General features: G+C 35.9%; 1 protein-coding gene across 3 annotated transcripts in view; it reads right to left on the bottom strand.

Annotated features, from left to right (window-relative positions):
- The window catches only part of LOC127620982 (TBC1 domain family member 22B-like), a 74,050-nt gene extending 59,309 nt beyond the window's left edge, over positions 1-14,741 (bottom strand). For all 3 annotated transcript variants that reach the window (XM_052094371.1, XM_052094369.1, XM_052094370.1), the window contains exons 1-3: positions 14,523-14,741; positions 4,845-5,200; positions 4,200-4,367 (exon numbers count right to left, since the gene is read on the bottom strand). In XM_052094371.1, the coding sequence (XP_051950331.1) occupies positions 4,200-4,367; positions 4,845-5,200; positions 14,523-14,578 (580 nt within the window). In that variant the 5' untranslated portion in view covers positions 14,579-14,741. The remainder of the gene's footprint in view (positions 1-4,199; positions 4,368-4,844; positions 5,201-14,522) is intronic.
- Between the last annotated feature and the right edge of the window lie 296 nt (positions 14,742-15,037).

Consider the following 15,037-nt stretch of genomic DNA (forward strand, 5'->3'; position numbering starts at 1 on the left):
CTAGTAGTGTGTATCAAATCTCACTGGTTTATGTCAATAAAAGTATTAAAACTAGCAAAGTGCGCAGAGCTCGCTGTTCACATATCCGATCCTCGCATGGCGTCACGTGATTCTCCAATGCTTTAAATTCTTTAGAAAAATAAAACAAAATTATGTTCAAGTAATATCTCATTTAAAGTAAAAGAACAATTTCCTATATTCCTTTTTGTTTTTATATTTTTTTAATTGAAATTTTTTAAGACATTTTGTGAAAAAGCTTGCTGTTATGATGGAAGATTGTTGTGGGAGGTTGATATGTGTTTTCAAGGGCGTTTGGTGTGGTTGCTAGAGCATTACAAATTGGTTGCTGGGGTGTTCTGAATTACTAGCTAATTCAAAAGAGCCCAGCTCCATACAGGTTCCAATATTCAGTTTCCTCTTTCAATGTAATTCTATATTTCTTCATCTGTTTTACCATCCACCAGGTTAAAATCACATTATTGGCAGTTGAGAGCATGTAACCTAAAAGATTCATGCATTTCAAGAGAAAAAATTATTTTCAACCAAAGATCATTTTAATAATTTAGCAATTGCAAAAGAGCCATCAATGCGTTTTGATGTTTGCTTTTAAGAACAGTTTTGTTTTCTTCTGTGCTGGGTCACTACTTAAAGTCTAAAGCAAAATTTGAGTCCTGAATCAAAACCAATTAAGACAAAACCACTGCTCTAATTTTGCCTTGCGAACTCCTGCCGAGCCCCTCTGGGTCATTGTAATCAGTGAGTGTAAAACCAGTTTCCACAATGTCTATGAAATCTTAAAGGCTTGCTGAGCAACATCTGTTAAGACGGCTCCTGGGTCGTTTTGAGTTAGAACAAACACAAACCCGTTTTCAAAGTGCTTCTAAAATACTAATGGTATTGGACACCTGCCAAACGCTATACGATAGCAGAGTGTTGAAAGATCTCAGAATCCATTATAAAACTAGAATTCTGTGCGAGGAAACCCCTCCAACATTATCACAGGCACATTTTTCATAAGGCACTGTGGGAGAAGTGCATACGCATTATTTCCCTCCAATGACTGATGGGTCTCATTTCTCCAGTGATTTCTGCCTGTTGCTCAGAAAGCAAAGAGCAGAAGCTCAAACTTGATTATAAAGTGTGAAGGAGTGAGTTTCTTTGATAAGATCATTATAACATCAGCAACGTAAATGAGCAAAGGTGCACAAAGAATTTGTTTTTGTTCTGGGAGCTTGCAGGTTCGCTCAAAGAGAAGATCGTTGGAGAACACGGAGAGAACAGAAGGGCCTCCCAGCGTGAACTCAGGAAGACTGGGATAACACTATGGATGGGATTCAAGCATCCTGACATCCAAAACTGTCTTACCTGGCAGAGAGATTTAGCAAGAGGTGAAAATACGGCTTTCTGCTCTGAGATGGTCTAAACACAGATGGACTTTCAAAGAGTTAGTTTACCCAAAAAACAATGTTAGAGTTGGTATGTTCAAATCACTTCTGTGAATAAGTTCATAATGTCAGTTGTAATTCAAAGTGGGTATAAATATAGATTTTCCAATTCATCACGATTTCCATTTGAATGATATCAATTCTTAAATCCAAAGATCGATCTTTTAATCTATGCACAACCAAAGTCCTGGTGCAACCCTTTACCTAAATGAGAGGAAATCACATTAGCAACCAAATTTCATGCTTTGCGACTAACATGTATATATTTGGCAACTGGATGGTAAATGTTTACATTTCACAAACCAGTGATTGCATAGTATAGTGGTGGAATTTTCAGCAGCGGGATCCTTTCACAGTGCGTTGAGAGTAAAAGTTATTCTGTGTAATGTGTGTCCAAAGACGAGATCCACGTAACCCATTTTTCATTGAAAAATGTCTATTTAAATACTCTCTGTTCTCTACAGTCAGTGGTTGATAAAAAAAAATAAATAAAAAAAAAAGCATTTAATTTTAATTCCACATGGCAGAGATGAGATTAAAGCCATTAGAGTCCGGTCCCATTAACATGCGCTCATATACATATGCTCTTTACAGCAGTGTTTTCCAACCTTTTTTCTGCCACGGAACACTTTTTACGACAAAAAAAATTCTACGGCACACCACTATCCCACATAGGCTAATCATCGTCTAAACCTTTTCAAGAACTTGTCCATGTTTTTTGTCCATCTTTGTAGCATTAGACTTTATCATCGTCCGTCATTTAAATGGACAGGGTCGTAAAAATTCAGTCATAATCTATTATTACCCGTCATTTTAATTTTCACATTTTAATGATAATAATGATTTAATAGCTTTTATTTTCATTCACAATTTCATATTTAATCATGAATTTACAGGACGAGCATATAGCAGATTATACATTTATTTATTTATGAAGAGAACAGATGAACACCACATGAAGCAGATTAATGTTTTTTCCCTGCAGTGACAGCGGAGGTCACTAAAACACAACATATGAACAACGCAATATAAAAGAAATAAAAAATATGATTAAAATATGAACAAAACACGTAAAAAAAAAAAACAGAACAGAACTCAATCGACAACTAAAAACGTCCTCCTGTTCGACTTAAACTGGGTGCTCGCCTGTGCGTACTCAATCGCATGAAGAGAGACTGATGCTGAGGCAATTGTCATTAGATTTTGCATCTTTGCCTCACAGACGACTTCTCATGGCAGTTTTAATTTGGTTCTGGAGGCTGAACCCAGCATCAAGCACTGCATCGCCCTCCACATGACAAGAGTTGCAGAAAGCATCACAGACGGGCGAATTTATTAGTTTGCCACGTAAAAAAGTGTGAGGTGTGCACAATAAACATTGAAAACATGTATTTGGAAGAGAGAAAAAAAGCTTGCAGTTGCTTTGATAGCAGAAAGTAATAAAATAACATGTTTATGTTTAGGTCTAAGCATTTTCTTGGTGAATTTAAATTAGTTCAATAACTGGGGATATTCGTAAACGATAAGGTAATATTTAATTAAAATAAATTCTGAGACATTCAATGTCTCTTCACAAATGTGGAAAGTTTTTTTAAATATTTCTTGTTTCTTAGTACTCTCAAAGACATTATTGGTGAAGCACAAACGAAAAACACTTTGGTGTGACGTCACTTCATAGACTTGTATTCTGCTGCGCTGACGCGAGTCACATGAAAGACCCTTAACGTGTATAAATATCACTCACTTTTGCACATTAATCATAGCTCTTCACAATCACAAAAGTGACCGATTATGCTTTCAAAAGACGACAATCTTTCATGGCACACTTGTGTACCGCGGCACAGTGGTTGGGAAACACTGCTTTACAGAAATGCCGGGTTTGTTAAAAAGACAGTACCGGTTTTAGAACGTGTTCAACAAATCAATGCAATTAAACATTATGCAATTAAATAGTGAAACACAATATCTTATTTATTGTTTGAACATGATTTATTGATTGATACATGGAATTGAATATTTATTTTAAATTATGAAAAACTAATAAAATATAATTAGTAAAATTTATATTTTCATATTGTACCTAGTTAGACCTGTATTGTACCGGTCTAATTAACAGCATTAGCTGGGAGAAAATTACTTTGAAATGTAAGCAAATGGGACATTATAACTGAGATACACACATATGAAGCGTTATCGAATCGAAAGCTTGTGAATCAGAATCTGGACATCTGCATCAAAACCCAGCCCTAGTTGTAATGCATCGATTCGAAATGCAAAATAAACTTTTCATTTGTGTCATCATTCAAAAATGTAATTAAAAGTCTAACAAAATTTTTAGTAATATACAAAGGTAAATAATGAAGGTAAATATTGCTGTTTATTTGGTATTTGGTTCTAAATAAAAATGATTAAATATCCTCCTTGTGGTCATTTAGTGAAAATACATACCCTGGTTATTTTTTCTTTTTTTACTTTATGGGTAAACTTCCTGCATTAAAACATTTTTAATCTTCTTGGGAACAATGGCTGTTTGGTTGAAATTATGGTTTCTCTGATTAAATAATAATAATAATAATAATAATAATAATAATAATAATAACACTATTTTAAGCAATTTAAAATAGAATACCTAAATATTGAGAATTATATTGAATAACCTAAGGCTGAAAATATTGAGATTGTCTTCAGCTATATCATCCAGCCCTATATAATACATTGAGTAAAGTTTTCTGGTTTGGTTTGTTTTAAACCTACCCAAGTCTGTGTTGGGGCTGGTGAGCAGCAGCTTGAATTTGTCCAATCGTGTCTTCTCTCTCACAGTCATGGGTGGCGCTCCAGATGTGTTCTGGTCTGAAATGCGGGCAACCAACGGAATGACAGGCCGTACAGGAAGTGACTTCTGTTTCTGCAGAGTGTTACGTGCTAGACAGAAATGGGTAGAAATGGGTAAAAATGCTGAACATTATATAAAGCATTAGATTTTTAGCTGCCCAAGATTATGAAAGTAATAATTTAAACTCTTTAGTTTGGTACATTATAACAAAGATACAAAACACAAGCTTGCTTTCGTTAAAATTAACATCCAAGGTGTTTATACATTTGAACCAATTTGAAATGCATAATTTGTATCCCCACCCTTACTCTTAAAACAAAAAGACCCATAGTACAGAATTTTAGACTTGGTCACTATTCACTTTGATTCCATATATCCAATGAAAGTAAATGGTGACCAAGTTTAACATTCTGCCTAACAGCTCTGGAAGAAAGTCATTTGGGTTTGGAACATGAGGGTGAGTGAATGATGCCAGGATGTACATTTTTGGGTATCTATAAAAATACACTTACTGATTTTGAACTTCTTACTATGGCTTATCTTAGAAGTAGCAGCTACCAGCCTACCTGCATTAACATTCAGCTGGGCATCACTACAGGACTTCACCACCCTGCCATTGGCTGGACCGCTCTCCTCATCTATTTCATCTTGATCCAATTGTGTGCTGATAGGCTCCTGCCTGTCTTGTGGGTGTGGCTCTGGCTCTGTGTCCTCTGGGGCTTTGAAGAGTTTAAGGCGGGGCATTTGAGGCATGGATATTGATTGGACAGGTGAGGATGAGGACTGTTTAAGACAGAGCATATCATAATCTTCTTCATCATTAATGTCCCAAGCATCATTGGTGCTCCGTGCAAATTCGTGGAATGTTGATGTTTTTTTGGATTTGGTGTTGACGTTGCTGGCCTTAGGAGTGTCTTGGAATCTGAAACATTTTGTAAAAACAAATACAGTGTATAATTTTAAAAGCAGTTATAATTGCACAGATCAGTATTTCTCAAATGGTTTTAAGTGATGATGCAGATTTATATTAGATATTAAGTGGTGACTCAATACAACATACAGAGATTTTTTATCGTACAAATCTTAACAAAAAAAAACTATTTAAATGTATTAAATTTACCATGTACTGCATAGGCCCAACAATGTCAAATTTATTAGCATGTCATTGGCTGAATAGGAAATTGACAATTCTGGTAACTAAATGTCTCTGAATTTTAATGGTTTCACACTCTTTGGCAGCCAACTCATTGCAACAAATTGGGGTCAGCACAAACCATGTTTTTTTACCTTGTGAGAGGATGTCAAGTAACCTGTCCATGTTGGCATCTGCCTAATTTTCTAGCTTCAAAATTTGCAGAAAATACAGTAGAGTTTGATAGGACATGCAAAATTTGACATCAACACTAAAGGATGTTGGAAGCATTATCTCCTACTTCTTAAAGTTTATAAGCCCAATTCTCTTGCTACTGTAACTATACATGATCATATTGTTACTGGCATTTTTGTTTATTGCATTTAGCATTGTTTTTCCATGCCGTCCGCAACCTTATCAGAAATGTAAAAAATCTTTAGGATGCAACCCATCAGTTGAGAAGCACAAACACCGAATACATACAATGAAAAAAAAATATTTTGAGGTGAGGTGTAGTATATAGCAGAAAAGAATACTTTTTACATTGCATAAGTTTAAGTGCAAACTTGAAAATATGAATTCAATACTACATTTGTACTCAATTCAAGCATGTGAAAAGGAATGCTCTAGCTTATAAGTAAATATTATTTATGTTTCTTTGTTTTCTTTAAAATGCATCATCATTTATCAATCCTAAAGTCATATTTAGAAGCTAATTTTTGTAAATTTCACAGGTAAATAAAAGTAGTAAACTTTACTTAACTTTTCGAACCTGCCATTCCCAGCATGCATCAGGCTTGAATAATTAATGCGCTTGCATGGATTCACTGTTTGCAAGTTTATTTAAACAGTTTTTATATATCATTTTGTTGTAATGTTTGATAACGTCTTGTTTTGTGAAGTCTGAAGTTAATTTTCTACTCAAAAATGAACCGTTCATGGTGTGCTGATTGTTTCCGTCATCGTGTTTTGTGCACCAATATTGAGGTATGCGTGTGCAGCTCTGTATCTAGTTTATATTACCAGCAATGCAAGGTGATGTTGTCTAATAGACTACATAGCGTGCAATATGCTTCAATGTGGAAGGAGTCCGCAGGCATCTTGCATTCAACAAAATACATTCAAAAGAACAATTTTAGACGGATTTGGGCCACAACGAAATGGTAGAAAACATGAATAAAGAGAATGATGGGAAAATAACTGAAAGAGCAATGGTTTATATGACACCAGACAGTTGACAGGTAGCAGCACTTACGCACAGTGTCCCAGTGGGTCCAGAGGGGGGTGTTGTGCTCCATATACAGACTGTAAGCTGAGAGAGAGAAAGTGAAGTGTGCTGGGAAGGTGAATCTACAGAGCCCCATATAGGACAGAGAGGGAATTTATTTTCTTAATTAGCTTGCATTCCCTCACAATTGCTTCATTCATCCCTAACGAAAATTAACCATGGTTTAACTAGAGTTACTGTAGTTCAATTATGATATTTGTAGTAAAACAATATCCACAAAACTTACCATGGTTTTACCACAGTAACCATATTTTAACCGTGATATTCGTAGAAAAAACATATTAATTATACAGGGTAGCCAAAACTATAGTAGTAAAAAAAACATTAAAAACATGAATTGTGGTACAAGTGGTTTTAAAACTTTTATGATTCTTACCACAAAATGGTTACAGGTTTACTGCAGTTTTACTATAGTGAAATCATGGTTAGAGAATGTTTTTGGTGGAAACCATGGTTTAGAAAAATGCTACATGTACCACAAATTATTAACCATAATGTGACTATAGTAAAACTAACCAAGATATTTTTGGCAGAATGATAATTATTTTTTACCATAGTTTTCTTTTGTATCTATTATGGATTTACAACAATTATCATGGCAAAATCAGGTTACTGCAGTAGGGTAAAACAACGGTACATTTTGTGGTCATGTTGTACTACCGATACTACAATTAATATAGCAAAACAATTGAAACTTTTATTTACTCTGGTTTTGCTACAAATACCATAATTCAATAATGATTACGGAAGTAAATCCATGCTCAATTTTCCTAAGGGATGGAGAAAACTATTGCAAGGGAACGCAAAATTTATAGCGAGGAAACGCAGAACTATTTCAGAAAATAAATTCCCTCCCTTTCCTCTAAAGAGCTCAGCATGAATCATATTTCACACAAGCCTAATGTAAAAAAAGAAAAAGAAAAATTCATATTTAGCATAAAGAAAAATAAGCCTATTTTAGGGCGATTGAGATTTTTGCATCGTGCCATTTCCCTCCAAAATCTCATTTCTGTAATGCACAGTAAAAATCTAATTCTCATTACTGTAATGAAGTAATATGCATGACATTAGTATGCATTTTAATTAGTTTTAGTAATTAAATGTAAATAGAATTTGGGGTATAAATGCATTATTGTCAAAAAATAATGTCACATTGCAAAACTAATTTTGGGGTTACATTTGACAGACAATTCTTAACTGTCTTTGAGAGATTTGCTTCTGAACAGAAAGAATGAGCCTGAAATGGAGAGAAAAGAAAATAATACAAATCGGCAGCTCTTCAGAGATAAAGAAGACAATTCTTGAGCAAAAGCACAGACCTGCTAGTATTAAGTGACAGCAGAAAATACATCTCAAATTAAAAGCCAAGCAGACTGTTGTCACTTCCACATTACTAAAACAATCCAAGTTGAAATCTCCAGAATATTAGTGGCTATTGTGAGTTATTGTGCAATTTCCTGCATAATTGTGAGATAACTCAGAGCTGCAGTTGTAAGCAGAATTTTCAGGGGTAACATAGGGCGCTAGGTGCGGTCACATTGTTGAAAGGAAAATTAACAGAATGTTTTTTACAAGGCCTCTTTCTGTTCATAACATTTCCGCTGAAATCAACACAATACTAAATGCATTATGTGCAAATGGGAGCATAGGGTAATTGGCAAAGGGAAACACAATGCAGCTGAAACACGGTTCATCAATTTTTATGAGAGTAGAAAATTAAAGGTAAATTACTTCCAGATATGTAAGCAACCTGCCTGCATTTACATTAAATATGGGGCTGTGAGTGAGGAGCATATTTGAGTGAGTGATTTTGCCAGAGGGCATCATTATCTTAGACACATAGTTTCTGGGGTTTAAAGCTGAAGTGTGAAATTTCTGCACTACACCAAATGTTAATGCAAACACAATGACTGTTTACAAAAACAGCTTTCTTCGGGCCTGCTCCAGTGATCGAATGACAAATGCCAGATCTTCTAATCCTGATAATTCCTCTCATGCTAATTGGGTTCTTCAACTGCATGTACAGATTTGATTTGAGTTTTCTGAGATATTTGCACATTCCTGTTTTGATTGAAAAGGGAATATATATTGAGAGACAGAACATTGATCAGCAATGCAGTGAATGGTTGGCGACACAATAGACCTATGTGATGACGTCATAAACTTTAGTAAAAGCATGAACATGACTGTAAAGGGATTACAATGGAAAGGAGGAGGTGAGAACCGGCTTGACGATGCAAATCATATTTTAATAGTAAACTTAAAAGACAACATAAACACACACACACGTGACGGACATGTCCGTAAACGATCTCCCTCTCCCGCACGATCCTCTGTAGTCGACCTTTAACCCTCACGGAGGCATAATTAGCCTAATACGGGACCGGGTGTGTAGGATCACGACCCGGCCCCGCCCTCCACCCTGCCACAATTACATAAATCATTACATGTGTGTATTTATTAATATACAGTTTTGGATTTGTAATTTGTGTACAGTATATCTGTGCAACATTGTGAATTTCTACATGAAAATAGGCCTATACAGTATTTACATGTATACTATTTCTGTATAAATTAATTTATGGAGAGACGTCAACATTAAATGCTAACTCCGGCCAAACAGAAAGTAATTTTTTAACATAGCCAATTGAACATAGCCAAAGTTGCCTAAATAAAGAGATTAAAGAGATCTGAATAAATTGAATAAGTAACTGTAACATTATATTTAAGTTACACTTACTTTTGATTTGCTATTTTTTTTTTATTTCAATGTCACAGATGAAAAAAGAAAAAGAAAATGTATGAAGTAAATTATTAAAGCAGTATCTCTAAATAAGCAAAATAGGCTTTTCCTATTACCTACAAAACAGCTTTTATTGATTTTGTTTGAAATTATTCATAAAATTAAAAGTAAACTAATTATTTTGGTAAACTAAATAAATTATTGACAAAAATGTTCCCAGACAAAGAGTTTTTTGTTTAGTTAACCCTAACAAAGACTCTCTACAATGCAAGTAAATCACTCACATATGCAACCAAGTTTTGCTCTATGTAAAAAAAATTATGTTACACCAATAATTTTCTACTCACACTAAGCAATCTGTACCGTGCCAGAGAACATTTGACCCCCAAAGTCCAGTTTGTTTGACTAGTGTGATCGCTCCATACCATGCCTGGGCACGGTATGCTGAACCATGCCTTGGCCCACTTGAAGAGGTTGGCTTGGGCACAGTTCAGTTGGCTCAGGTACAGTACAAATCTAGTGTGATCGCTAACCGTGGCCGAGCACGGAACTCAAAACATGACAACAATGATGCGACTGGGCTAAGGGATCACTTTGGTCTATGGCATAGGTGCAGTGTTTACTGGATATTTAGGCAGACGAGAGTTTACCGGAACAACTGGAGAACACACAAGATCCACAAGAGATTTGGTACAATTTGCGACCATCTTTGTGCTCGTGGATACCAAAGAACCATTGAGCAATGATGTGACAATCTGAAAAAAACGGCGGGTTCAGTATCTGAAGGTACAGAACGCACTCGTAAATCTGGCATCTCGACGGATGAAAAGGATAAATTCCAGTGGTACGATGCTGTCGACAATTAGGCATGTGAGAGGGCCATGTGTCACCGTGCCCCAAACGACTCAAAATAAGCCACAAAGTAAGTAAAGTTACAATGATGGACTCCATTGTGCTTGGCAAAAGAGCCATTTTCTTCAAAACGTGAAATTGCATCGTAATGACGCAAGTGTGCTCAGGCCCGAAAAGTTAAGTACAATGTGAGTGCAGGCCAGCAGGGACGTGGGGAGGGGGACAATCGTGCTTGAGCACGGTGCAAGGCAACCGGGCCTAGTGTGAGTACACCCTAAAGCACTATGAAAAATGTCAAACATCGCATAAGGCCAGACAGACCTGACATTCAAAACAGCACTAACAAGGAAAAGATGAGAAAACATAATGTGTGCCATTACTGAAGCATTACAGACTTAGTAACAACAGGTATGATTTGAATGAAATATTAAAAATATACAGAATGTTTAAACTATAAAAGGGGAAGAAGCAGTCAACTTAGTTTTTATAATAAAAAGCAGTTTTAATTGTAGATTTTAAATTTGTTCAGGCTACTGTTTTTCCAATGCTATATTTTGTTTTATAGAAACCATAAAGGGCCTGAAGCAAAGGTGCGGGAAGAGGGGTGCTGAGGGTGCTGAAGCACCCCCTAATGAGCAAGACTGGAAAACAGTATCAATGAAATATTATTTATTTGATTGTTTTTATGCAGTGTATATATAATGCAAGTTTCGCTTTCAGTATATGATGTTAATAAAAATGCTGTACTGTTTCGATGACATCATGCTTGTGCGCAGGGCTCTTCCGAACTGAAGACGTATACTAGTTAACTTTTTATTCTCCCTTTTTCCTTTTATTTGCACAAAAGCCACAAAAAAAAGTGATTGTTAACAATGAAACGTAATAATTTGACAATATATTACGATTAAATTGTGTTATTTTATCATTACTGTTGTTTAATAATAAATACTGTAGTGTAATATTACAGTTTACAGTATGAATAAAAGCAAATTATCAATCTTCAATATTACATTTCAATTATAATAATTTACAACAGAAAAAAACAGCACATTAGAAATGTTATGTTCTCATGTCACCCTGTGGAAGGTGCTAAAACCTCAGCTGAGCAAAAACTTCATCTTTTGATTCATCTTTTTGGATTTATAAAATCTTATGAAGACATTTTTAGCAACAACCCTGAGTGCAAGGCCACATTTGGGTCTTCAATTAACAGTTAGGACATTTCCTAATAGCTTAATATTGTAGCATGTGGGTTCATTTTAATAGATGTTTTATCTAAACATTTATATTGTGTTCTTTGGTCATTTCTCATGCACACGGACACAACAACAGTTTTGAATGTGGTAGAATGTTGCTAATGCATTGGTTGGCTCATTGATTGGCTTAATTGCAAGTGAAAATATTCCATGTGCTGTGTATGTGTGTGTATGTACAGTGATCAAGATGGGAGAAAGATGCCTCTGGTTGTTCCTTGCAGGGTACTCAGCCTTACAGGCTCCATATGGTTAGGATTACAGTGGGGGTGGGGTTAGGGCATCTGCTGCATCCCAGGAACAAACTGAAGCCCCTTTGTACAATGGGCATACAGTGATAGGGAGACACATTGTTCTCTGATGCCCTTGTTGGCAAAACCTCAGCACCCCTTGGCAAACAATTGTTTCCATGCCTTTGCGTGGGATTGCGGGTATTGTGCACAATTTGAATCATTCCCGCATGTTCCATGTTCGTAATGGGGGAAATAATGATTTCAGAAATGTCATTTTTGGGTTAACTGCCAATTTGTTACAGTGTTTGTTAAAGGTATCTGCCAAGAACCATATAAATGTAAGTCGGCATATGATTGTATCATGTCTTGCTGGAAATTTACTGAACAGATGGGTCAAAATTACGCAACGTACTTTAAAAATAATTCCAACTTCAATATTCAGCTTCAAATCCATAATTCAGTTATCAGCTCATGTGAAAACACATTTGTGCATACAGTAGTATCAGTTTTGCATGCTTTGTTCCCTCTGTTGAATGAGATAAATTGGGGGAATTTGGCCACACTTCTCATCCACTCATGTTACAGCAGAACCCAGTCCACTCTGTGCCCTCCAACTGCTGTGGATTCACTTGAAGAACTCAAATACCACGCCTCAATAACAGCTCTGCTTTACTCTAGTCTTCCCTTGGTCTGCATTGTTTTTTGTTATATGCCTATATGTACCGATCATGAGACCAAATCCTTGCTGTTTAAATAAATATAAGGAATTTCGTGCTGGACAATTTGATACATCTTGAGAACTACCACTGAAAAAAATTCCTGAATTGCTACCATGAAATAAATGCAAAAATTGACCCTTTTCACAGACTGATTATGCATTTCTGTCCTTTTTTAGTATGGATGACAAAGCCTTCAAAAATTATAAATAAATAAATAAATAAACAAACAAAAACACACATTTGTACATAAATAAATATATAATTAAATAATTACATGTGCAAGGAGTTATACAAATAATTAAATAAATGCACCCATTAATGCAAAAATAATATAATATAAGTCATAAATAAATGGTTGGGAGAATCCAAAAACATTCAAATAAATGCAATATTGAAAGTTGATTTTTAATTATATTTTTCTTTAATCATTCATGTATTTCTGTATGTAATTAAATATTTATTTTTCCTTCACACAACATGATAATGAGAGGATGTCAATCAAACATAAAGTAGGTGGAATTTATGGCACCATTGGCTGATCATTGTAAAAGTGCGGCACTTGACTGACATAACCTAATTTTCAAGATCAATGAATTAATAAATTCATGGAAAAAACTGCAAACTTCTGCCAAACCATTGCACTAGAGTATCTACTTGGTAGTCACTAAATCGTTTTTTTTTTCCCCTCCCCTTTTTCTCCACAATTTGGAATGGCCAATTCCCAACGTCCTCGTGGTGGCGTAGTGACTCACTTCAATCCGGGTGGCGGAGGACAAATCTCAGTTTCCACCGCATCCGAGACCATCAAGCCACGCACCTTATCACCTTTAGACCTAGCGCGTGTGGAGGATTCATGCACAACTCACCACGTGCTCCACAGAGAGCGAACCACATTATAGCGACCACGAGGAGGTTACCCCATGTGACCCTACCCTCCCTAGCAACCAGGCCAATTTGGTTGCTTAGGAGACCAGGCTGGAGTCACTCAGCACACCCTGGATTCGAACTCATAACTCCAGGGGTGGTAGTCAGCGTCTTTACTCGCTGAGCTACTCAGGCCCTCAGTCACTCAATAGTTTGACTGTAATACCTGAAGAGCTGTGACATGGAACTATGTATAAACTTTTAATTTAGCATTTCCACCACAACTTATATTCTATTATTTTAGATCAGTGCATTTATTTATCTCCTCACACATTTAATAATTTCTATCCTTATGTATGCACATTTATTATTTTTGCAGGTTTCGTCCTTCATAATTTAGCAGCACAAATGTGTCTCCAAGTTTATGTTTATCTTTAATGATAAATACCATAAATAAAATCCATGCTCTCTTAAGACAGTGTTGTTGATGTATAATTGAACACCCATGGTAGCAGTACTAATCATCTGAAATCATCGCAAGCAAGTTCCTCTTTATGCTGATTATGCAACTGCCTAATATAATATCCAGTTGACAGAGTAGAAACTGTTCAGTCATACAAAGCCCTCTGATGAAAGTCAAAAGTCATCAACCAAACAGTAACATGAACTGATTCCCTGTTGAGCAAACTCAAACATTGCATTAACACATAATTGTTTCCTTTATAATGTAACATTAACCCACACACAACAAACATGGTAACTATTGTTTAGTAGCATAGCACTATGACTGATACCAAGTTACCGCAGCTTTATTGTAGTAGCAGAAACTGTAGTAATCAAGGTATTTTGATTGGAGCTGTTGTTAAAAGGGTGAACTTTTGAACGGGTTGGTATAAAGCAATGGCCATGAGTGTAGGTCAAAACAACTGTGATACGTCCCGAATAATCTCGTTTGACAAGCAAGAATGTCAATGAAGTCAAAATAGGCTGGAGGCGCCAAGGATGCGCAAAATGTTGTCTAGATATTCTCCAACACATTTAATTTTGAGACAGTCATAGGTTTTAATACGCATGGCGGAAACACAAATATAAAATGACACCTGAACATAAAATAACATAATTAAACTACTTTAAGGAGCAAAATAGACTATAACATTTACCTTCCGGGAACCTTTGCGTTTCTCCTCCAGAAATGAATCCTGTTGTCGGTGGCCATGGCGAGAAGGCGCCCAAATATCTCTCTCAAACAGACATTAAACCAGACACTACAACTTCTACCCACTTGAGCGGATGTCCAACGGCGATAACGCTCATTCGTTGTGTTTATTGCGGGTATTTTGTCAATACAGAACGAGCTCTTAGCTCTTCGGGTATGGACGTCGCCATCTTGGAGGAGCGGGAGGTCAAGATGTAATTGGATGAAATGTCGAACAGGTGTAACGGAGCGAACCAATAGGGTTTGAGATTTTTAGACTGAGTCGCAGTTCAGTATTTTGTTATTCTTAATTATTGATTGTTGCATGCTATATCTGACGGTATTTTATTGAATCAGATTGAATAAACTTTAATAGCATGGCAACACACATATACATATATTACCAGTCCATATATATTATTTAATATAAAACTGGTAACTTGATATTAGCCACCACTGTTAACAAACCGAAATTGAATA

This window comes from Xyrauchen texanus, chromosome 27 (genome assembly GCF_025860055.1).
Source record: "Xyrauchen texanus isolate HMW12.3.18 chromosome 27, RBS_HiC_50CHRs, whole genome shotgun sequence".
Classification (NCBI taxonomy): Eukaryota; Metazoa; Chordata; class Actinopteri; order Cypriniformes; family Catostomidae; genus Xyrauchen; species Xyrauchen texanus.